The 25,528-nt window shown below is 44.0% G+C and overlaps 1 protein-coding gene across 1 annotated transcript in view; it reads right to left on the bottom strand.

The window, feature by feature from the left end:
- Nucleotides 1–3,241: 3,241 nt before the first annotated feature.
- The window catches only part of LOC126412133 (O-acyltransferase like protein-like), a 35,021-nt gene continuing 12,734 nt past the window's right edge, over nt 3,242–25,528 (bottom strand). Inside the window, exons 4-12 of the mRNA XM_050081579.1 lie at nt 23,740–23,825; nt 22,621–22,802; nt 19,052–19,384; nt 16,510–16,703; nt 14,410–14,542; nt 12,274–12,457; nt 8,175–8,317; nt 7,341–7,449; nt 3,242–4,462 (exon numbers count right to left, since the gene is read on the bottom strand). Coding sequence (XP_049937536.1) covers nt 4,209–4,462; nt 7,341–7,449; nt 8,175–8,317; nt 12,274–12,457; nt 14,410–14,542; nt 16,510–16,703; nt 19,052–19,384; nt 22,621–22,802; nt 23,740–23,825 — 1,618 coding nt within the window. The 3' untranslated portion in view covers nt 3,242–4,208. The remainder of the gene's footprint in view (nt 4,463–7,340; nt 7,450–8,174; nt 8,318–12,273; nt 12,458–14,409; nt 14,543–16,509; nt 16,704–19,051; nt 19,385–22,620; nt 22,803–23,739; nt 23,826–25,528) is intronic.

The raw sequence follows: 25,528 nt of genomic DNA, 5'->3' as shown, positions 1-25,528 counted from the left end.
TCTGTTTGATGATTAGTACAGAGGCTATGATCTTTATTTTCTTGTGGAAGTGTATCGCATCGTAGCAACTGAACTCATATTAGGGAAGAGCAGGATTAAAGTTCTGATGTGGTCATCCCGTTTTATGTATCCCGTGGTTCGTCTAAATCATTTCGGGCGAATTTCGGGATGGTTGTTTTAAATACCGCTTCCCTTCTAGCCCGCTCGATGCCGATGGGATGCGGTAAACTCTAATATTCGTCCTTTCTTCCTTCAGTATTGCTTTCTCTTGGGTTTCTGGATGATGTAATATAACGAAATTCATTTTTTATTTGAAACCCGAAGTGAAAATTATGCCAAAAATGAGTAGTAACACAACTTAAGAAGAAATAGATTAGTATAGTATTGTGGAAATTAATTGGAACAAGCTTATGTTTTACAAGTAACTGAAGTTGGTTAACTGTAACCAGTTTGGATTCGAGGCGGACTTGACAAGTGTAAGTCCCCTTCAGTTCAGTTGCGTGCTGCACGTGCAGCAACGGCATGTGTGATTTCTGTACTCTCGACAGCAAAAATTTGTGTCACCTACGATACCTGTAAAAATAGTTGATCTTCATGGAAACAGCATCTATGACTGTAAATCTGGTGTTTCACGACTTAGTAGGGTATATAGAGTTACTGTATCATTGTCTCCATAAACAAAAGGCAAATATGGACTAAAACGGAAAACCATCCACAGGACTGACAAGACTCAACTTACAAGGTCCTCACAAGACAAGGGAGGACCTTCAGAGATATTTATTGGCTACTGGGGTTCAAATTGACTCTGAAAGTTTCTTGATTGTGGGCGAAAGACACGAAAGATAGGTTGGCATGGGAAAAAATATATAAATCTTGGGCCTCCAATGACTGGAAACGTGTAATTTTCACCGATGACTTAAATTTTGTTGTTCAAGTTTACTCAGAAAGGATTTTAAGGAGAGACACTAAAGAAGCAGTGAGAGCAGAGAATCTCGAACAGGTTACAAAATACCCTCCCAAGAAATGTTTTGGGGTTTCTTCACTGCAATGGTTCTGGGGCGCTAGTTCCAGTTGATGACATGATGAAGTCAAGCAAATACATTGAACTCGCTAGTCTCACGGTTGTGCCATTCCTACAGAGCTTTTCAGATGGTAGATGAACGTTTCTACATGATTTGGCCCTGTGTCACATTTCTACAGCAGTCAAGACGATCTTGGATGTCGGCCGCTGTGGCCGAGCGGTTCTAGGCGCTTCAGTCCCGAACCACGCTACTGCTACTGTCGCAGATTCGAATCCTGCCTCGGGCACGGATGTGTGTGGTGCCCTTAGGTTAGTTAGGTTTAAGTAGTTCTAAGTCTAGCTGACTGATGACCTCAGATGTTTAAAGTCCCATAGGGCTTAGAGCCATTTGAACCATTTGATCTTGGATGAAAAATCAAATGTGTGAAATCTTATGGGACTCAACTGCTAAGGTCATCAGTCCCTAAGCTTACACACTACTTAACTTTAATTACCCTAAGGACAAACACACACACCCATGCTCGAGGGAAGACTCGAACCTCTTTGATGAAAACAACATTAATGCACTTCAGAGGCCTGGTAATTCGACTTAAACCCCATCGGAAATTATTTGTGGATTATCTTGAAAAGGCCTCTTGGTAAAATGAATTGCTCAACAAAAGAACGCATGTTAGTAACAGTGCTAAAAGAATGGTTTCATGACAACGAACAACGAAACACTTGTCCTAATCTGGTCGAATCTATGCCACAACGTGTTCAGAAGCTCGTTAAAGTTATTTTTGTGCATACCGTGCACACTTAAATTGTCGCAGTTAATTTTCATACTTCTTTAGTTCGGGTGTTGGAGCAGTAAGTGTAATCCGTAAACAGTTCTAGTAACTAATTTTCTGCCCCTTCCCGTGGTATCGAAAGGAACCGGTACAGTTGGATTGGTCTGAAGCAGCTGCAACATTACTTATGTTGCTCTCCATGTCCTGCTTGGGCTAAATGTTCATCATTACGTATTATGCAGCCTTCACGACGTTCTGCCACATTAAAGTCGTACCTCTCTGGTTCAAAACTTTGTAAGTTTTATTTGTGGACAGAGACGAAGGTGTTGTACCGTCAGCATTTGTACGCTCCATCACACGAAGTTCCTGAAAATTCTCTCCTAAGTTTATTAAATGTTTTTCATTTGGCCTATAGAAGATGACACGACAGTTGTCATTAGTTCTTGTGTGGTGAAGTCTTGATATTTGGATGTTGACGTCTTACAGAGTAGAAAAGTCTAACTGCTGTGCGTGTTTGTACTTCTCTTGGAGCTGGATATCTGTGATCATTATAATATTTCTTATGTAGTATTATCTTATCATCGCCCTCAACTGTTGGTACATTCGTCAACTACTTTTTTACGTATGCAGTTTTCTATCGTCTTCAGCGATTTTGTTATTGCTGAAGTTATTAACGTAGAGCAGTCCTTATCTCTCGCAAAAAGAGTCCTCATCTATCTAGCGCACAGAAACCTGCTGCGAAAATAGGAAGTTACGCTGTTCCCGAGCAACTGAAATAGTTTAACTGCAGACTGAGCACTAGAGACAACATAGTGTCCTCACAGATAGACGTGCACTGTGTTTTAGATTACGAAGGAACTAGAGCATCGTTATATCTTTCCTGTATGTGCTAGTAGGTGAGAAAGGTGAGCACTCCTATACGCTACAGACGGGCTAGTAATTTATTTCATTATATTCATTTTTCTGGGTGATTAGTTAACCACAAGTAGCTGTTGTACTAATTTTGATGCATGTCCGATAATTTTTTGCATATTTTTAAATAATTGGTTTATAATATCACGTTGAACCAATGCTAAGAATAACTGTACACTGTTATCTTCGTGTGTTTTTAGAAGTTTAATGTTCCTTATGCTTAGTGTCTAAAACCGTCACCACATTCGCATCAGGGACTGAAATTACTTCTTTTGATATTGTTCTTTTTATCAAACGACGGCAATCTGCAGTACTATATTGTGTCAGTTGCCTGTAGTAACATCGTGTATTCCATTAATTTGTTAATTGGTGATATTGCCATTAGGACGAGTCCATGTTCAGCTTTTCGCATGTAATGTATGATAGCTGTTTATTTCCCTAAAATGGGTGCACATTACAGTACGGTCGACTTCCGTTGGTATGTTGTAGGAAATGATTCACATTAATCGTATCAAATGGAGAAGAAACAGTTACAGCATTTTGTTATAATTAAGGTTTTTTATTAACAAAATTTAATACTGATTTCATTAAACACAGCAAACGGAGGCCTTGAAGGGCCTCGACTTCATTTGATATGTATATTTCTTAAACATATAAATATCTATGAAATACGTAGGTAACAAATGACAACGAAATAAATAGCTACTCTTCTTCGCAGTAACAACATTTTCCTCGCCATCTGGTGTTTCGTTTAACATAAAGTTCTCTTGGCAAAGACACTAGTTGAAGCAGAGTAGGTGAAAGACGAAGTGCGAAATATGCGAGTATTTTACTGTGGAAACTGCTACACAAATGAAAAAACAAATATCACTTAATAAATACTGGCCTGTTTTTCGCCAATACTGTTTGCATCTAGATTTAACATTAGAGAGTGCTGCAGAAAGCACTCTCTGGTAGTATTTCCGACTAGACTGCCAAAAGCGATCTTTTACGAGAGGTTAGAGTGGTCAGGTGGTTAACAGACGACTAACAAGGCGGTACGAATCCGCGATATGGCTGTCGCAGCGAACGGTGGCAAAACGATCTAGCAAGCGCAGCGCTTGCCTGAACGTTGCGTCAGCCAGTGTTCTCAGACCTGTCGGGAGCAGACGCGCCCATTTCTCTCCGAGTCGTAGCTGGTGACGTTAATGGAGAGTGTCGTTTGACCTCGAACCAATGCGCGGGCTAAAGAAGGAACAGCACAACAGTTTCACAGCCTGTTTTCCACAAGGAACTGACTTATATTGCTACAAAAGTATGAATGAAAGACACTTATTCGACTTTTCTCCCTCAAAAGCATGTCGATCTTGCGGTTAAGAGACTGTCAAAATACGTCGGCGGTTAGTGCGACGTCATAGCCTGCGGTATCTCGAATGCTGAAGCGAAGGTCGTGTCGGCGCATTATCAGTCGACGTCGAGGTTCGTGTAGCGGCGTCCCCGGCCGCAGGTCGTTGCCACGGAAACCGCTAACAGCTGGCCGGCGTGGACGAGGCGTCGACGCGCACCTCCGCGAGTCGACCGTCGCAGGGAGGGGCGGGGTGGGTCTCGGTCGCCTCCGACGCCGCCACTGTGGCGGCCTCCGTGTTCTCGAAGGCGGGATTGTCCTGCGGTTTGCCGGCCGCCTGCCCCAGCGTCGAAGGCGGTTGGATGCTACACAGCACGGAAGCCGGCGGCGCCGCCGTGCCGGGCGACGCGGGCTTGGCCGGCGAGGGCTTGCTGTCTGTAAAGGTGCGACAGCAACTCGTAAGCTAGAGCGCAACAGTCCAGCTGTTCAGTATCTGTGTGTGTCTACTCCACTGAAGAATTTATCACCAAAAACATTGCTTATTAAAATTAACCCCGGGCGTTAATACTGTTAAAGCACCATATTCAAGTAGCATAGAACATTTCTTCGACAATAGCTAGGCATTTATCAGTAAGAGCTTCAGTAAATCTCTCCCCTGTTTTGTATAACTGCTTGCATCCAGTATGACTGATTCAGTTTTTGGTCATTTCCAAGAATGATTGCCTATCGAAGTGGCGGGGTCCAAACGGTACATATCGAACTTGCGATTGTAAATCGATCATGCGACTGTGCTGTCAACGTTATGGTCAATTATTTGTGATCGTCATTTTTATCTGTTTTCCGTCGTTCCCTCTTAGTTGCTCTAAGTTACATACCTCCGCGAATTAATAGAAAAAAGGGAATTGTTCCCGTAACGTAGACATCACATGGCCTTTCACATGACGACGAGTAAGGTAAGTCATCTCCTTTGTAATTACAAGTATTTTTGTAACGGATCACGCAACTTTTTTGGCGGGCGTTATGAGTATGTTCACGGTGGTACTGTAGCAATGACAAAAGAAGACCGTTACAAAAATACTTGTAACTACAAAGGAGATGACTTACCTTACTCGTCGTCGGTGTTGTCGTCATGTGAAAGGCCATATGATGTGTACGTTACGGGAACAATTCCCTTTTTTCTATTAATTCGCGGAGGTATGTAACTTGGAGCAACTAAAAGGGAACGACGGGTAACAGATACAAATGACGATCACAAATAATTGATCATAACGCCGACAGCAGAGTCGCATGATCGATTTACAATCGCACGTTCGAGATGTATCGTTAGGACGCCGCCACTTCGATAGGCAATCATTCTCGGAAATTACCCAGTTTTTTATGGAAATTGAACGGGAATGGAAGGAAAGGACAGGAAACGAAAGGGAAGGAACTAACGATATCATCAGCCTCGGGACTTTGAGTGGAATCAGCGGCGACGACTGAAAACGTGTGCCGGACCGGGACACGAACCACGGATTTCCTGCCTACTAGGCAGGAAACGATATCAGTGATACGATGCTGATGACATTGCTATCCTCAGTCAAAGCGAAGAGGAATTACATGATTTGTCGAACGGAATGAACAGTGTAATGAGTGCAGAATATAGATTGAGAGTAAATCGAAGAAAGACGACAGTAATGAGAAGTGGCACAAATGAGAACATCGAGAACCTTAACATCAGGATTGATGGTTACGAAGTAGTTAAGGAATTCTGCTACCTAGGCAGTAAAATAACGAGCGACGGACAGAGCAAGGAGGACACCAAAAGCCGACTAGTACTGGCGAAAGGGGTGTTCCTGGCCAACAGACGTCTTCTAAAATCAAACATAGGCCGTAATTTGAGGAAGAAATTACTGAGAATATACGTCTGGAGCATAGCATTCTATGATAGTGAAACATGGACTGTGGGAAAACCGGTATAGAAGAGAATCGAAGCATTTGAGACTTTGTGCTTCAACTGAATAATGAAAATTAGATAGACTAATAGGTACGTAATGAGGAGGTTCTATGCTGAATCGGAGAGGAAAAAGACATGGAAAACACTGACAAGGAGAAGGGATAGGATGATAGGACATCTATTAAGACGTCAGGGAATGACTTCCATGTTTCTAGAGGGAGCTGTGGAGGCCAAAAGCAGTAGAGGAAGACAGAGATTGGAATACATTCAGCAAATAGTTGAGGACGTAGGTTTCAGGTGCTACTCTGAGATGAAGAGATTGGCACAGGAGAGGAATTCGTGGCGGCCCAAATCAAACCAGTCAGAAGACAGATGACACTAAAAAAAAAAAAAAAAAAAACAAAAAAAAACGCTGTTACGTTAACCATTGCGCCACCCGGACACAGTGTCTACTGCAAATACTCGAACCATCTCGACGCGCTCCCTGATCATCATCCACACTGAAGGTTGTGGATACATTGCCCATCGAGACGAATCATTGATATGGATACGTGGTGTCTGTTCTTTGAGGCACACTTCCCTCCAATACTAAACTGGTGATCCGTTTATGGCGCAAAATGTGCCATACCAACCGATCCCTTCTTTTGGTCAAGCTGTGCCACAAATTTCTCGCCTCTCCATTTCTGTTCAGTGCCTCCTCTTTAGTTGCGCGATGTACTGATCTAATCCTCAACATTCTTCTGTAGCACCACATTTCAAAAGTCTCTATTCTCTTCTTGTTTTATCTGTTTATATCCATGGTTTACTTCCATAGATGGCTACACTCCAGCAAAATACCTTCAGGAAAGATCTCCTAACACTTTTCTCTATAGTCAATGTTAACAAATTTCTCTTCTTCAGAAACTCTTCCCTTAGCAGTAGCTATATCCTATTTCGACCATCATCATTTATTTTGCTGCCCAAATAGCAGCACTCATCTAACACTTTTGGTGTCTCCTATCCTAATCTAATTTCCTCAGCATCACCTTATTTAATTCGACTATTATTATACAACGCAATTTTTAACATTTATCAAACATAGCCCACACAAAATATAAAGACAGGAAAGAGCAGTTGGAACTAAATGTGTGAATTAGATGTACAATAAATGTAATATTGAAAGAAACTAGATTGCAGAGTGGTAAGTATGAGTAAGTTTTGTTACAGTGTAAAGGTTGTAAATTTTGAATATGTGGCCAAAATGGAGATGTGAAAAGGGTTCATGGATGGGAGCATGTAGACAGAGAGAGAGAGAGAGAGTAGGGGGAGAGAGAGAGAGAGAGAGAGAGAGAGAGAGAGAGAGAGAGAGAACAAACTTAGTTGGTGAAAGACACATACCAGGTTTTAGCCAAGCCTTGTCCAGGTTGAGAACGGGCAGCTCAAAAGTGAGGGCGAACACTGTGGATAACGTGAGCACAATGGCGACGTCACCCAGTGCGATGTGTACCTGCAAACAGAACAGACGGTCACTGCTAAGACAAAGTACAAGAGTTGGCACGTCTGAAAAGTCTCAAAAAATGTGTGTGAAATCTTATGGGAATTAACTGCTAAGGTCATCAGTCCCTAAGCTTATACACTACTTAACCGAAACTATCCTAAGGACAAACACACACACCCATGCCCGAGGGAGGACTCGAACCTCCGCCGGGACCAGCCTCACAGTCCATGACTGCAGCGGCCCAGACCGCTCGGCTAATCCCGCGCGGCAGTGTAAAGTCTATGGTTATCAAAAAACGCACGGGACGAAAAAGCTCATTTTCACGTTCTTTGAGTATATTATTAAGGGTGCAGTTATCATCAAGTATGCACCATAGTAAGTGCGCCAAGCCACAGCACGTTTATATGAAGTCAGTTAAGACAGAGTGTTATGAAAATTATATGTCTTCTATATTTGGTTGGCACGTATATGACGAAAATGTATGTTTTTCTCCTGCGGGGATGATTGTAATGATCTAAAACGGTAGAGAATAAACATACAATTATACGGCTGACGGCGCAAACATGCTTTTCTCAACTTATCTAACAGTTGTAGACAGCCACCTCTATTACGATCTTCAACCCCAATTCATTACATGGCAGTCACCGACTTAAGAACGAGCTTCAGGAGTAGGAATACTAACACTACAACTAATTTTCACCATGACCATGCAAGTGCTGTGATTGCATACTTACCACCGAGAAGTGATCGTAGCTGATCGGAGCCCTGAGGGCGCCCAGCTCGTAGTAGAAGACGAGGAAGTGGATGAGGTAGGCGCTGTAGCACAGCTTGGCCAGGGGCTGGAATCCCCACCAGCTCAGCAGTCTGCGGACGGGACCTGCCGCAGGACAATACCGCTACAGACTCGTCAACAACTCCAAACACATCGCTATAGAGATGAAATCTCACATAATAAACATAGAAGCGTGGCATTAATGTCCCTTCGACGACCAGGTCATTAGAGATCTAAATCTCGGGCTAGGAAGAAAGTCGCCGTGTCCCATCGTGGATTCTTTCCGGCATTTACCTTGGGCGGTTTTGGGAAAACACCGGGAACCTGAATCCGGATGCCCGGAGGAAAATTTAAATCACCGTCCTTTCGAAAACGAGTCTGATGTATTTCTGCTGTGCCACCTAGCTCGGTACACGAAATTTAAGCAGTAAAATCGATTTTCAAATTTTAGGCAGCCATCTAGTATTTTCAGATAAAAGAGACGATTCATCCTCGTGCGAATTAGTGACGAGACGAGGAGGACAAAGGGAAAAGAGAGCTCTGCTCGAATTCAGGAACTGTTGCAGCATTCATATGAATTGATTTAATCCGTCCGAGCAGGCATCGGAAGGCCCACCGTTACCGACAGACCATCGTGTTATCCCCAGGCGATAGGCATGGTAGGCACGAATGGGCCGTTGTTGGTTTTCGTGACGAGAACTGCTACTTCTCAACCAGATAGCTCCTCAGATGGCCTCATAAGGGTTGTGTGCACCCCGATCGCCAACGGCACTCGGCAGATCCGGACGGTCAGCCATCCAAGGGCTAGCCAGGTCCAACGACGTTTAACTTCGGTTTTCTGACGGGAACCGTTTGAACTGATTTAGGGGGACGGTAATTCAAGAAGACTGGGTTGGTGTATGCACCAAGTAAGTTGATGTCAAAACAAAATAAAAAAGCTTTCGCGTAAATTGGAGTGATTTTACCTAAGAGCAAACTGGTACCGCAGGATACCGTTGGGTAACCAAATGTGGACATATTTCATTCAATTGATGTAGAAGTATTAGGTTTTTCAGACGCAGCTGATGATAGAACGTATATTCCATAATCGATCATGAATAATCAGCATCAATGAGTACAGCCTAAGAAAGTGTCTAACACTTCACAACAAAATACATTGCGACTACAAGCCTCTGAGATGATATCTTGCCGGCCGAAGTGGCCGTGCGGTTAAAGGCGCTGCGGTCTGGAACCGCAAGACCGCTACGGTCGCAGGTTCGAATCCTGCCTCGGGCATGGATGTTTGTGATGTCCTTAGGTTAGTTAGGTTTAATTAGTTCTAAGTTCTAGGGGACTAATGACCTTAGAAGTTGAGTCCCATAGTGCTCAGAGCCATTTGAACCATTTTTAGATGATATCTTTAATATCCCCACAAACGGCGGATACCATTAGCAGCTCAGAGGTGTTGCTTATTGAGATTGACTATGTCCGATAGGAGCCGTATGCAGTGCACCTCGTGGGTCTATCCACTGTCATGGGAAAGAGGACACGCAGACAGCCACTACTTTAAGTCTTGCAGAGTACATCACATGTGTTACTACCGGTCACGCCTTCCTACTACACAAATTACGATCCTGCTTTGAACGTGGACTTTCTGGCTCCCTCTAGCGGTTTCTATTCAATGCGCTGCTCATGACGGCTTTGGCTTTGACATTTTCGTATCGGGAACGGGCAGAATACCGTTGTCAGCAACGACGGAGTGATTAGAAAACCAAAAATGTGAGACTAGGATTCGCGCTCTTACTTACGTGCATAGATAATGATATTAACTGCGTGTGGCTCAATGACCTGTTGCAAGTCTTGCTATTGGATACCACTTAGCCTATTTACAAGTCGTTAACGTACCCCAGTTACGCAACCGGGGAAAGGCAACCTACATTTTAACGTGGAATCCGATCCACGTGTTGTTTCTGGCGATTCCTCACACCACTGGAATTTGCAGGCACGCGTTTTCTAGTAAGCCACCAAACCCTATAAGTGTACAGGTAGTTCATCTATAGGTTTTGAGGACTGAATTTGCGAGCATCGAAATATGTGACACATATGGCCCTATCTACTGATTGCATTGATTTATAAGTTTAAATTTCTTAAGCTGATTAGGGTCGTAAAATTCAGTATTTGACATACATTTCACGTTGATACCTCTAACTGTTCCTGACAAAAAGTGGTTTCAAGAGACGGACAGACAGATAGAAGAACAGCAAAGGCTACAAATAAAAAAATGATGTAATTGCAAACTAACAACTTTCGTATTTTTTTCCGTTACTTGTAGTCTGGATCCTTGCTTCTTACCAGGTTTCATGATTCTAGGTCAATGGCCAGTACACTACAATTTTTTATGGGTGAGATTTCGAGTGTCAAAATATGTGATATACACTACTGACCATTAAAATTGCTACACCATGAAGAAATGCAGATGATAAACGGGTATTCATTGGACAAATATATTATACTATAACTAACATGTGATTACATTTTCACGCAATTTGCGTGCATACATCTTGAGAAATCAGTACCTAGAACAACTACCTCTGGCCGTAATAACGGCCTTGATACGCCTGAGCATTGAGACAAACAGAGCTTGGATGGCATGTACAGGTACAGCTGCCCAAGCACCTTCAACACGATAGCTTCATCAAGAGTAGTTAATGGCTTATTGTGATGAGCCAGTTGCTCGGCCACCATTGACCAGACGTTTTCAATTGGTGAGAGATCTGGAGAATGTGCTGGCCAGGGCAGCAGGCTAACATTTTCTGTATCCAGAAAGGCCCGTACAGGACCTACAACATGCGGTCGTGCATTACCCTGCTGAAATGTAGGGTTTCACAGGGATCGAATGAAAGGTAGAGTCACGGGTCGTAACACATCTGAAATGTAACGTCCACTGTTCAAAGTGCCTTCAATGCGAACAAGAGGTGACCGAGATGTGTAACGAATGGCACCCCATACCATCACGCCGGGTGATAGGCCAGTATGGCGATGACGAACACACGCTTCCAACGTGCTAGTGATACGAGGCCGTTGGGATCCTGCACGGCGTTCCGTATTCCCCTCCTGAACCCACCGATTCCATATTCTGCTTACAGTCATTGGATCTCGACCAACGCGACCAGGAATATCGCGATACGATAAACCGCAATCGCGATAGGCTACAATACGACCTTTATCAAAGTCGGAAACATGATGGTACGCATTTCTCCTCCTTACACGACGCATAAAAACAACGTTTCGCCAGGCATCGCCGGTCAACTGCTGTATGTGTATGAGAAATCGGTTGGAACTTTCCTCATGTCAACACGTTGTAGGTGTCGCCAGCGGCGCCAACCTTGTGTGAATGCCCTGAAAAGCTAATCATTTGCATATCACAGCATCTTCTTCCTGTCGGTTAAATTTCGCGTCTGTAGCACGTTATCCTCGTGGTGTAGCAATTTTAATGGCCAGTAGTGTAAATGGTCATATCTTTTAATTACTCTGACTTAGAAGCGTCAGCTTTTACAGCGCCAACAAAAACAAAATTTCAACTTCATGCCTCAGCTGGTTCCTAAGAAAAATTCGTCTCAACAATCCGACAGACAGACAGGCGGACAACAAAGTTATCGTGTAAGAGTTTCGTTTTTATCGATTGAGGTACGGATCCGTAAAAATGGTGTCCAATGTTTCGAATCCATAGCTATCCCATATAAAAAAAAGTACCTGTGTTATTTCGGGCAAAAATCCATTACGGACACCTTTAGTGTAAAAGGAGTAACTAGTCTGGAGCGTGAATGAATTTTGTATTGTAGGAACAAAAAGGCGTTTGAGTAATAAAAGTTACTTATACACTCTTTTCTTGAACCTCTATCACAGTTTCAGTATCCCTTTGGGAAACGGAATGTTGGTACATCTCTTGTCGGTGGAATTGTACAGCCACCTCAAGACAGTAGGTGCATTAGTGTGCCAGTTGATGGACGTGGCCTCTGGCAAGGAAGCGACGCCTGCGGTATCAGAGGAGGAGACAGGGTAGAGGTCTGGCAGGTGCCTACCTGCGTATCCTCGCTCGCAGGCGAAGATGATCCAGGCGACGACGAGGGCCCAGGCGAGCGGGTGCAGCGCGCTGAAGAAGGCGGCCTCCAGGGGGTTGTACGGCTTGACGTAGTAGGCGTGCAGCGAGTACACCACGGCCAGGGCGCACGCCGTCGACGCCACCCAGCACACGCACACCGTCGCCTGCGGGGACAGAGCAACGGCGCTGCATAACAGACTCGGCGCACACACGAAGCTACAGTGTTGCCTCACATTACTCTTCCACTTCTTCTCCGAGACTCGACGTTTCGAACTTCTACTGGGATATATCCCTCAGGAGCCTTCTAGTTGTCAAACACTGTAAAATGCCAGTGTCGCATTTGCTTACAACATACAGTTTTCCCGCACTTTTTGTTCAAACCGATGAATGACGAATTTTACCCATTACTCCACTTCCTAAGAAAAAAAAAAAATCTTCTGAAGAAGGTTCCTGTAGAGGAGTCGTCACGTCGAGTTTGGAAAAGAAGGGAATATGATGCAGACTAACGACCCAGAAGATTTTATCTACAGTGGCAACAGTCACGAAAGAATGCAGATTGACACTAAACGTGATGGGTCTGCGGACGTGGACACACTTATCTCATCAGCACCCTCTTCTACGCCTTAGGGATAAATTTATAGACCAGACGAGTCTGAGTTGAGTTGCGTGAGGTTTAAGAAACCCAGCTGTATGAACAAGAGCCGTGAAAACAACTGTTACCAACAAATGAAGTCATTTTATAAATTCTTCCTCGGCCGTTATTTTATTTTATTTTTTTGCTGCATGGGCGTGGACGATCATTTGAAACACACATTTTTTCTGATTATCTAGTCTGTATACCGGTAGCTCCAAGTATTTAAATTCTACCAAATCAGAGAGCGTCAACTTCGTGTAACAGAGTCTGTTATACCTAAACTACCCAGAAAAATCAGGTGCATCCACTTCTCCAGGAAATTTGCATCGGGATGCTTCTGTTCCGTTATTTATCACCTCAACTGTCATTTCAAGCTTTTATCAATCATGCAAAGGAATTTTTATTACTATTCAACAGATAGATATTACTTTGCGTGTTGGCATATGCAATTTTCTCTTTTTTAAAAAAAACTTTCACTCGATGTGGTTTCACCATTTTCATAACCTTTTTCAGCTTGAATAGACATAAACACCAATGTGAACAATGACGCTAGATGCAGCTATTAGCTCAATGAAGGGCTTATTTCAATAGTGGTACAAGTCCATTTTTGTTCATATTAAGATACAGAGCCCTAAAGTTAAATGAGCGCTGAAAAATCTGCAGTTGACATACGAGAAATATTCATGCATATGGCTTCTTGCTAGAGATTAACCTTTATTTCTGTTTGTTTGGCTCATTAATTTCAGAAGCGTTATCGACAGAAAGGTGGAAGTAATGGACTTGTACCACTATTGAAATAAGCACTTCAAATAATGCCGAGGAAAGATTTTTATACTCAATCTAACTTGAGTGATGTTTCTTTAGGAAAACGAAGACAGGCTTATCACAAATCAAAATTATATTTCCGTAGTTAATACTTTGTTTTGTTGTTCATATAATTATGTAATACGGTTTTTATTGTCTCTTGCGCTATTTCCTTTTGTTACTGTGTTCAGTGTTCTACTCCAAGTTGATAACTGTACACCGAGCTCTCCGTTACGCGCCATTATATTATTGCGTTGATTACCTTGATGTGGAATTCGATTTCTGTTTGCATACAACTGGAGCCATTTGTGTATTTCTTACCATCGACGTGGCACCAGATCAGGCATTTCTCGGCTTGCAACTTCCGTGATGAAGTCCCGCTTCCCCATCTGCCGGCTTGTACCATTTGTGAACGTGATTCGTACCAGTTTGAAATTTACTCCGAGCTCCGAGTAGCGAAACTCGGCTGTTGTGTACATAGAGAACTATTTGCGTTTGTATTCAGTAGGGCACAAATCTAACAGTTGAAGCGACTGCTCGTGATAAGCAGAAAGTTCGTGTCAGGTCCCGGTCTGCCACAAATTTCCAGCTGTGTCGACATAATCATTATGAGCCCCTACTTTAATTGTTGCACACAAGAGTAGTCGCAAAGTGGAAGAGCACAGTGGTGGTACTTACGATAGAGAGGTGCGTTTTGCGGCCCTTGGTGTGGAAGAGCAGCCAGCCCAGTCCCAGGCCCACGAGGAAGGGGCTGGCCCGCGTGTAGGTGGCCGCGTACACTCCTGGGAAGAAGGCGTCTCGCACCGTGTCCCTGCAACACGAGGGCTCCAGTTTAGATACAAGGTGCTGCGGATCCTGTGAACATTCTGCACCCGGAGGCAACCGTGCCGGCAGCTGGCTATCATGGCAACAGTTCTTCCATTAACAAGGCACTCTCTGGTCAAAAAGCGTAACTACAAACAAGTACAAGGAGGAAAGGTAAAAATTACGTAAGTGACTTAAGGTTGGGTGCAAGAAACAGCAACTCCTGGACTATTTTACTGTCTCGCAAATTAGGATTGACATCCTAGGGGAAAATACTGCTACGAACAGGGGAAGATTACAGAAATAACTACAATACTTCCAATATATAACCCAAGGGTTGGCACTACAGTGCTGAACTAGTGGTGGCCGCATTGGAGATGGTATGCACTCGTATGAGCTTTCATTTGACTTAGAAACCAGTTGTAGGGGAACCTACAGTTTACTGTGTATTTCAAGTCACAGTGAAACTTGGGTATTTCTTGTAGTAGCAATTATTGTAAGCGGTGAAACAAGCGATATGTGACATGAAAAATTCTAGGACAATCTACTGATTGAACTCGAACTACTTTCAGATATTTACTCTATCACCCAGTTGCCCATCGAGCCACTGTCGGATGGCGGGGCAGGGTGGAAGGTGGGGGGGGGGGGGAGGCCATGGATGAGAAAAATGAAAAGTGATAAGAGAGTGGGAGTAATGGAGGTGGAGAGCGGCCAGAAAGAATGAGAGAGGCTTGCTGAGAGAAAGGTAGTGAAGTCAGGACTGAGAGAGAATGGGGGGTGGGGACAGAAAGAAGATTAAGAGAGGGGGCGGGGAAAGAAAACAGAGAAAGAAAGGAATGTTAGTGTAATATCTCTTTACCTTCTATTAATTATCGCTGCACAGTTCTATGAGTGAATTACGTTTCCTACTTGACCATCTATATACTCGCAGAATCGATGCGCAAAGTAGTACTACTCCATGAGCGTATAATTACTCTTTGTAATATTCTCTCTGGTGTGTTGTGAGGACTTCTAGGTTCTTCTCCGTGCCGAATAGCCGCATTGAATAATTGTAATTTTGCTATCCAGATTACTGGAAGAAAGAAATTGAAAATATATTGTATGCTACTCAAGGAAATATATACTCAGCATTTACATCAAAGGTGTGTAAGGAATTTCATTATATATGTATTCTCTAATTGGAAATCTGCACGGAAGTGTCGTTTCGTTGGTAGTCAGAAGGGAACTTCCGATGAATTGGAAACGAACCTGCAATTATTAGATCCAAGAGCTCCATTATTTCATCGGATAAGTAAACTCTATCAAAGCAGACTTTCCGCTTGATCTGAGATTTCCCGACTGACTACGCAACGCAAGAAAACCAAGACATTTTATTTACACAGGACTGCAGATCGCTTCGAATCATCGAGACTGCGGACAAGGAGAGTCATCGTCGGATTCTGATTAAACAAGTAAAGCTTAATTATAACTTTCTTGAGCTACTGGGATGACTGTGATATGGCTGCTTATGAATGAGATCATTAATAAAATACTAATAACTAACTTTCCTCCTCACCAGCAACCAGTATAAACACAATATTAATTAAAATCATATGAGGAATTCGGGAGGGAGAAAGGAGAGACCAGTACAGTGCGTCGTCACCGTCCACAAATAGGAACGAACGAAAACAAAAAGGGAAATAGCCGATACGAGCTAAGAATAAGTCTGTACACGATGTACTTTTCTGCTTCTCTCTTAGCCGATATCTGTATATAAATAGTCTGTTTCCCCACTACGGAAGTCAGTTCCCGGTGTAGGAGTCACTGCATTTAAGACCTAAAGCTGTAATGGTTGAATAATCTTCCGTCTGTGAGATTCGTATTCCTCGAAAGCGTTCGTATAGCTGTTACATCTGCCCAACATTGAAGTTGATCTTCGACAAAAGAGGAAAGTAAGTTTATGAGCGAGAGTTGAGTGAGGGAGGGTATACTCACTCGAGACTGCGGACGTCAGCCCAGGGGAACTTGAGGATGTAGGTGAGGCAGAAGGCGACGATGATGGGCACGAGCAGCAGACCTCCGAGCAGGCCACGCGCGACGCGCGGCCACCGGAACATGGGGTACAGCACCAGCGGGCTCAGCCAGTAGAGCTGCGTGTCCGCCGACAGGTACCACGACTGCACCACGCACTGCAGCACAGAGGAACATCCAAACCAATGGGAGACATCGTCTTGCCAGGACAAAAACACAACTTTTATTGGGGTTTTCTACACATAGGAAGGTCTAGATCCATTTACTGCTATCCTTACAGGAGTCGTGGTGCAAGTCTGCAATTTTCCAGTATCCATACCCTCTCGAAATACATCTAATACATTTACTTCGGTATTTCCTTCAGGCAAGTTTTACTTGTTAAAACTCAAACACTACTGTCACAGAGTACATTTGACAGTACCGTACTATTGTACAGTCGAAGCACAGAACTCTGTGTAGGGCTGCGACGAAACTTGTAGGGCAACCACTGGCTCTAAATGGCCGTTGAAATGGTGTGAGGCGCTGCAGCAGCTGATGATAGCACTGGCAGCTGTAATTGCTCTGCATATAGTAGAATCAGCAAAAGAAGATCCTTGACAGCTGGCAGCGTCGTCGCCAGTTACCAGCAGCGAAGCTCACACGGCTGCAGGTGAATACAATAGCCATCTATAGATCTGTGGCAACACTGAAGCGTTGCCGTGGATACGTTTACAAAAGCGCGTTACCCGATAGGTTGTAGCAGGCATGCAAAGCTGTCAGGGATCAACTTAAACGCTGATTGACTACAGCGGCCGAGGCCCAACGATGATATTTTCCTGTACGCACCAGAATTGTCAGTGACAAAATGATTCTGATCTTGTCTTATAAGTTGTTTATGTATACTGAAAACATTACAAGCGCTGTTACGCTTCCTTGGGACACACGTGGTGTTACTTTTGTTTCTGTTGAGCACTCACCATCCATTGTAACATACATTCCTCGAGTCAGTCAAGTACTTGTGAAGATACTCTGTATGATTGTATCTCAGCTAATAATTGACCATGTGGTACAGTGACAAATGACTTACAGGAATCGAGGGAGACAGAATCTACATGTTCGTCTTCATACGTTGTTACGATAAATTTCTGCAGACGCCTCTGGCTGCCTTAAGATATTACACTTGGGTTATAGTCGATATTGAGATGTAAAATGTGCAGAGTAATATAGCACATTCCGTCAATAGCTACTGTCCTGGGTGGTTAAACTACAGCTACTTACAGAGTTCCAGTGCGGGCTATAATTATACCGTATGGCAGCGAACCTTGGCGAACCGATTTACACTGGAAGAAAATTAGTTACGATTTTGGCCACCAGGTGCAAATTTGTTGCTGTACAGCAACTTGTCGACAACGCTGGTGATTATGCTGGTGAAATAGGGTTAGCGGCGGTTAGTAATTATATCAGCGGTACTCCTTTCTCACTGATTTACTTTTTACGTTCACGTCCCGTTCCTAATGCATTACATAGGGAAACATTTCTGTACGTCTTTCTTGAATTCACAGTGCCAAGTTTGCACCTGGTGGCCAAGATTGGAACAATTGTTTTTCAACGAAGATCTTTGCCGGATTACAGCATTAGACTATGTAACAAGTTTCGCTGCGACGGGCTAATTACAATCCATACTGGATCTCTGTGAGTAGCTGAACTTCAGTTATGACAATTGGGCACTATGCGTGTTTTAGCTCTGAAGATGGCCTACTTCGGCTGAAACTGACCGTATAAATACCGGGTGATCCAAAAGTCAGTATAAATTTGAAAACTTAATAAACCACGGAATAATGTAGATAGAGAGGTAAAAATTGACACTCATGCTTGGAATGACATGGGGTTTTATTAGAACAAAAAAAAGTATTGCTAGACGCGTGAAAGATCTCTTGCGCGCGTCGTTTGGTGATGATCGTGTGCTCAGCCGCCACTTTCGTCATGCTTGGCCTCCCAGGTCCCCAGACCTCAGTCCGTGCGATTATTGGCTTTGGGGCTACCTGACGTCGCAAGTATATCGTGATCGACCGACATCTCTAGGGATGCTGCAAGACAACATCCGACGCCAATGCCTCACCATAACCCCGGATATGCTTTACAGTGCTGTTCACAACATTATTCCTCGACTACAGCTATTGTTGAGGAATGATGGTGGACATATTGAGCATTACCTGTAAAGAACATCATCTTTGCATCGTCTTACTTCGTTATGCTAATTATTGCTATTCTGATCAGATATCTGTCGGATATTTTTTGAACTTTTGTATTTTGTTGGTTCTAATAAAGCCCCATTTCATTCCAAGCATGTGTGTGAATTTGTATCTCTCTATCTACATTATTCCGTGATTTATTCAGTTTTCAAATTTATACTGACTTTTTGATCTCCCGGTAAATACGTGATGTAGACTGTGCTTTGTTTAGACGCTGGCAGTGTAACTGCTGTGAGAGGTACGAGGTGCGGGCAGGAAGCGGGGCGGGGACTCACCACCTCGCCGGGCGGCTGGTAGTTGTTGATGTAGAGCAGGTTGCGCCACCACGAGGCGCGGCAGCGGCGCGTCTGCTCGGCCATGACGCCGCTCCACAGCGGGCCGGAGCCCAGGTGGCGCGACAGCGTCGAGTACAGCCAGATGACGACGGCGTAGACGGGCGTCAGGCGGACGTAGCGGTACACGTAGAAGTTCACCAGGCCGAAGGGCCGGCCCTGCGAGCGGTCGCGCAGGAACACGAACGACAGCAGCATGCCGCTCACCACGAAGAACGTGTTCACCGCCAGGCTGCCGCCGTTAGACACCGGCATCTGCGTCCAGTCGTACTTGAGCTGCAACACGACGACGCTCATTAGAGCGCGCTCGCTGCACTACGAGCCGTCGTAAAACTGGACTGTCACTGCGGTCGATATTGAGTCCGTCCAACTGCGCGAGTGTTCCGTGGCTTAGAGTCAGGTGACAGTGAACGTGGGCATAAGTCACTCCTAATACAATATATTCAGTTCCGCACATCTACAGGTACAATACTAATTGTTGTGGATTGGCAAGACAGCCAACCCACTATGAGAGGAAGCCGAAAGGCACGCGTTTTAGCTCACGCAGGCTGGCGTGAGGTCTGGAACAGGTCAAGGAAATGAGACTAACAAAAAAAGTACGTAGCTGCTGGAATACTTAACTTTAATCCATAATTGGTGAACATCGCTCTTGACGGTACATGTTTTACAGCATCAATAGTAACTGGTAATGGCGCCTTGCTAGGTCGTAGCAAATGACGTAGCTGAAGGCTATGCTAACTATCGTCTCGGCAAATGAGAGCGTATTTTGTCAGCGACCCATCGCTAGCAAAGTCGGCTGTACAACTGGGGCGAGTGCTAGGAAGTCTTTCCAGACCTGCCGTGTGGCGGCGCTCGGTATGCAAACACTGATAGTGGTGACACGCGGGTCCGACGTATACTAATGGACCGCGGCCGATTTAAAGGCTACCACCTAGCAAGTGTGGTGTCTGGCGGTGATACCACACTAATAAAATTTTTTAGAGAATTTAAACAGGAAAAAGCTCATCTTTCAACACATAAAACAACTCAGTTAGCCATATTTGCACTTCCAACCATCGGAAATCTTGGAGAGAAACAAACCAGTAAGTTAAAATATTTCACAAATTTTTATTCAGTAATGACGCACGGGATAATGTCCTGGGGTAATTTATCTTTAGCAAAGAAAGTTTCCATACTTCAACAACGTGCTGTAAGAATAATATGTCGTGCTCATCCACGACCACCTTGACGGTATCTGTTTCAGGAGTTAGGCTTCACAGTGCATTTATTCCTTCATGAAGTTGTTCAAATGTGTGTGAAATCTTATGGGACTTAACTGCTAAGGTCATCAGTCCCTAAGCTTACACACTATTTAACCTAAATTATCCTAAGGACAAACACGCACTCCCATGCCCGAGGGAGGACTCGAACCTACGCCGGGACCAGCCGCACAATCCATGACTGCAGCGCCCTAGACCTCTCGGCTAATCCCGCGCGGCTTCATGAAGTTCTTGTGAATATAGTTCTAAAAAAACAATGACGAAGGCATTTACAATGCCGGAGGAAAAATGACATCCAGTATCCCACATTAAGTTTGTCTTTAGCGCTAAAACGGGTGCACAGTTCTGCCACCAAAAATTTTAATCACTTGTCCACTGTTTCACAATGTCTCCCAGACGTAAAGTTAAGTCTGAAAACAAGCTGAAAAAGTTTTTCCTTAACAAATCTTTCTTTTCAGTAGAAGAATTTCTACCTATGTGATACGTAAATGTTAGTGGACAGGAATTGTGAACTCACATCAATATTTAAAAAAAGTAAATGTTGAGCATGTAGCCATTTTATTCATGAATGTGTAACGTGAATGTAAAATGACTCTTTTGACATCATTATGGTTCGTACATTTTCATGTATTGGAGCTGCGCAACTCTAAGTATTTGAAAAATGTCATGTTACAACCTTGAGATGCCGATAAAATTATTTAGAAAACCATTTTTGGTAGACTGACCAACATCAGATTCATAAAAGTATTCACAGCATCATATTAGCCGAAATATAAAATCACTAACATCAGGTGATAAAACCATGAATTAGACACTATTACTATATCATAGTACAAATTATATCGTCAATCTATAAAAACTACGACAGGTAGTACACTCATTAATGTTATGTACTTTATTTTACTATATAATAACTGTGGCAACGGCCTTGCCGCAGTGGATACACCGGTTCCCGTGAGATCACCGAAGTTAAGCGCTGTCGGGCGTGGCCGGCACTTGGATCGGTGACCATCCAGCCGCCATGCGCTGTTGCCGTTTTTCGGGGAGCACTCAACCTCGTGATGCCAATTGAGGAGCTACTCAACCGAATAGAAGCGGCTTCGGTCAAGAATCCCATCATAACGACTGGGAGAGCGGTGTGCTGACCCCACGCCCCTCCTATCCGCAACCTCACTGAGGATGACACGGCGGTCGGATGGTCCCGGTAGGCCACTCGTGGTCTGAGAGTGCTTTTTAATATATTAACTTTGTCTGATGTATGGTTTTATCATCTGCCGTTAATGAATTTATTTTTCGCCTAATACCTCCCCGCCTGGGCGGGGCTGTTAATGAGTCACGCCTGCCCAAGTGAACAGCAACAAAAGAATGTCCCGAAGGGAAAAAGACGTTTGCGGGCACGCACACCTACTGACGCTTCGTAGAATGGCTGCAATACGGAACTCTGATGCACCATGTTACAGTGAGAAGACACGAAACGTATTGATTTGTTTAAAGTTATTGATATTTTAACAGCAAGAAGAAAGCTTCCTAATAAAATTTGATACAATAATGAAGTGTGCTTTCAAACTCTATGTACTGTGTAGAGTCTTAAATGAACGCCCTTCTCATATAAATAACCAAGTTCCAGCATATTTCTTTCCATTCCCCCAATTAGTATATTTCCGGCTGATCATTTGGGTTATTGTCACGTTTTGGTTAAAAATTTTTGTAGGCGTCGACAGTCATCGGTCGTATCACTTCACTCAGGAAACGAGGTAGTGAATTTCAAAGTACATCTTTTAGTCAGTCAGCGGTTCTGCACGGAAAATAGCGGCCTTGCAAGTCCTCCGCATACGAAATTAATTTCTTAAGCACTGCGATACCAGGCAGAGTCAGTCTCATAAAGATATATCACACTGCCCTCTCCCGACGTCGTCGCGTGCTGCGAAGGATACGTCTCCGTGTCTCACTACTTGGCGCTTTAATTTTATTTAAAATGCTCTTCAAGAATCAAGTTGTGCTTGTGAGGGAAAGTGGAGACAGAGAATGAAGTCTGTGTTTGTCTGATTAAGCTGAACATTAGCTAGAAAAATAATTACATCTAAACTCTAAACCTCAAGTCCAGCTTTCACATGCACAGTGGGAATATCGCCGCTGACAGGTTGTGGGTGTAGCACGCGTTTTGAACGTGAAGTAATACTGGCATGTGACTATTTGATCAGAGAGCAAAAGGCTGAAGAGTCTCTTTTGTTTTGGCGATCTGTGACGACTTACCCCGTCCTCGACGATATCGCTGTTGATGGTCGGTGTGTCGGCCATGACGGCGTACTTGTGGAAGAGCACCACCCAGGCCATGCTGAGGAACTTGATGCCGTGCACGCTGGTCAGTCCCGAGTTGCTGACGTGGGTCAGGGAGCGCCAGTTCTTGCGCACCGAGAACGCCAACCACGCGCTGTCTGCAAAGACAAGGGAGCGCCAGGTTAGCGGTGAAAAGCAAGCGAGGCGCCACGAGGTTTGTCAGACTGTAATGATTGCTTGTGAGGCACTGCAAAAGTTCAGTAGTGGGGAAAATACGAAAAAAAAGAAATTTCACCTCTATGTCCAACACTTTTCATACAGTTAGCACATCACTTGAAACTTCAAGTACGAATTCACTTTTGTTGCCACTTCGTGCGATCAATGACGCATCACACGTTCCATTCGTTGGTGATTCTGGTACACTGCCTGTGTGTGATTTATGATATTGTGTACGGAAGTGGACTTTGACGGCATCAAATATTCAACACGTTGTGCTGTGCCAAAAATTATGAAATCACTAGCAGACCTCTGGGGTGTTCAAATCAACCTTCGGCTTCAGGATAGTTTTAATTCGTCCTTACAGTCACCAGACGAAAATGTTCTTGTTTCACAACTCCACTTATATTGTCTTCTAAACTCGGTAGTCACAAAATACCGTCTTTAGTCAAAAATTTTGCAATTTGCGTCAAGAATTGTGGCATTTTACATTGTAATCAACCAATCTAGATCTGAAAATGGCCGGTAACGACAGAAAACCGTCATAACCACTTGTATGTTCGCGCAGTCTGGACTGAAATAAAATAACCGATTACTACTAAAACCATTTCATCATCGTTACTTTCAATTTAAACTAACACATAAGTCTCTCATTCTTTATGGTGTTCTCGTTTCATAACTCAGTATTTTCGGCATCTGTAAACATCCGATGTACTATTAATGCTGAAATCCTGGATGATACTACGTTAAAGTTTTCTGTTTTTACAAGAATTCTGACTTTGACATTCATGCAGTGTAAATATATGCGGCATTTGAAATACTCAGTGCCATTACTGCAATACAAGTAGTTTATTGTTCCATGAGTCGTGCGAGCCTTACCTTTCTTAATGTCCACTTTCTCGGAAAAGAACACATCGAAGACAGTGGAGCCCACTAAGGCCACTCCAAACATGACCATCAGCGCCCTGTAACAAAGAATAAATTTCAAGTTTAGAGACAGTAAATCAGAGCCAGCGCGAGGTATATTACTTTCATTGTGACAAAAGGTGAACGTTAAAATCGGATGATGCTGGATACTGCTGGAGACCAAGATGAGTGTGATGTACCATCGGAAGACCATCGCTACTGTTGGTGCTTGTTACAGTCCCAGATTCTGTTGAGGCAAGGACACTGGCAGTGGCCGGGCACCAATCACTCTAATGATTTCCGTATACTATCTTTGTTTAGGCCACGTTGAAAATATCGCTGGCAGTTCGATGCTGTACTCTATCTGAGTCAGATCAATGGAAATCATTTCCAGCGTCGAAGTCGATTTGATTTGAGGGTGTTCAAATTAAAGGAATCTGCTGTTAAAATGAAACAAATTAACCCTTTCACAGCCTAATACGCTGGATTTTTGAATATGCCTAACACACCTAATGTTGCTTGAGTTACCGGCCTCTCTCACAGACACACGGATGTATTGATTATAAAACGTTTAAGTAGCTAATTCTCTTCCACAGTTTGTAGAATGCACGGAGGGGGAGGGGGAGGGGTGCGGGAGGTCAGGTAACTGGGTTTGGGGTTGAGAATGCAGGTCGGAGAGGCTTGGTCTCGGTTTAAGGTGAGGACATTATAAGGCAGATGAAATTATGAGAAGTATGTTTGTACCTGGGGTCCGCCGTTCGTGGTCTCGCGGTAGCGTTCTTGCTTCCCGAGCACGGGGTCCTGGTTTCGCTTACCGGAGGGGTCAGGAATTTTCACCTGCCCCGAGATGAGTGGGTGTTGCTGCGTCATCATTCATCCCCATTACGGTTGAAGGAAGTCAACGGCAAACCACCTCGATTAGGACCCTGCCTAGTACGGCGGTGCGGGTCTCCCGCATCGTTCCCCTACGCTCTGTCAAGAACCATGGGACTTCATTTCCATTTCAAAGTTTGTATCTCCTTTGCGAGCGCTTCGTTAGATACCAGTGATGATTTTCACGGAGATGTGCAGTCTGTAAGGCATAGTACGAGAAGTGCCCAGCCCGCCACACGTAGCTGTAATGTTTGCCATGCAAGAAGTATTCATCGTCTGGTTCCAACAACTGTGATGTTGTGATTGTGTGAGGCGCCGTCCTGCTGATGAGATCCACTATCATTCATTTCGAGTTCCAAATGGCGTTTTATTCTCGACACAAGTATGGATATTCGGTGGTATCACCAATTAGACAATGCACGCAGAGCGAGCACTGTGCAAATTTGGCTCCGTCCAGCTTCACACTTACAAGCACACTGTTGATTACCGCTTCATACCATGTTGCCAGCTATGGGCGGCTGTGGTGATAAGATCGAAATGTTTTGCACTCTCGAAAATCTTCTAAACATAAAAGGCCATTTTTTCGCACAACAACGCGACTAGTGCAGTGAGAGAGAGAGAGAGAGAGAGAGAGAGAGAGAGAGAGAGAGAGAGAGAGAGAGAGAGAGAGAGTGAGTGAGAGCTACATCTACATCTACATACATACTCCGCAATCCACCATACGGTGCGTGGCGGAGGGTACCTCGTACCACAACTAGCATCTTCTCTCCCTGTTCCACTCCCAAACAGAACGAGGGAAAAATGACTGCCTATATGCCTGTGTACGAGCCCTAGTCTCTCTTATCTTATCTTTGTGGTCTTTCCGCGAAATATAAGTTGGCGGCAGTAA

The sequence above is a fragment of the Schistocerca serialis genome, chromosome 7 (genome assembly GCF_023864345.2).
Source record: "Schistocerca serialis cubense isolate TAMUIC-IGC-003099 chromosome 7, iqSchSeri2.2, whole genome shotgun sequence".
NCBI lineage: Eukaryota > Metazoa > Arthropoda > Insecta > Orthoptera > Acrididae > Schistocerca > Schistocerca serialis.
This window is presented reverse-complemented; position numbering and strand designations above follow the sequence as displayed.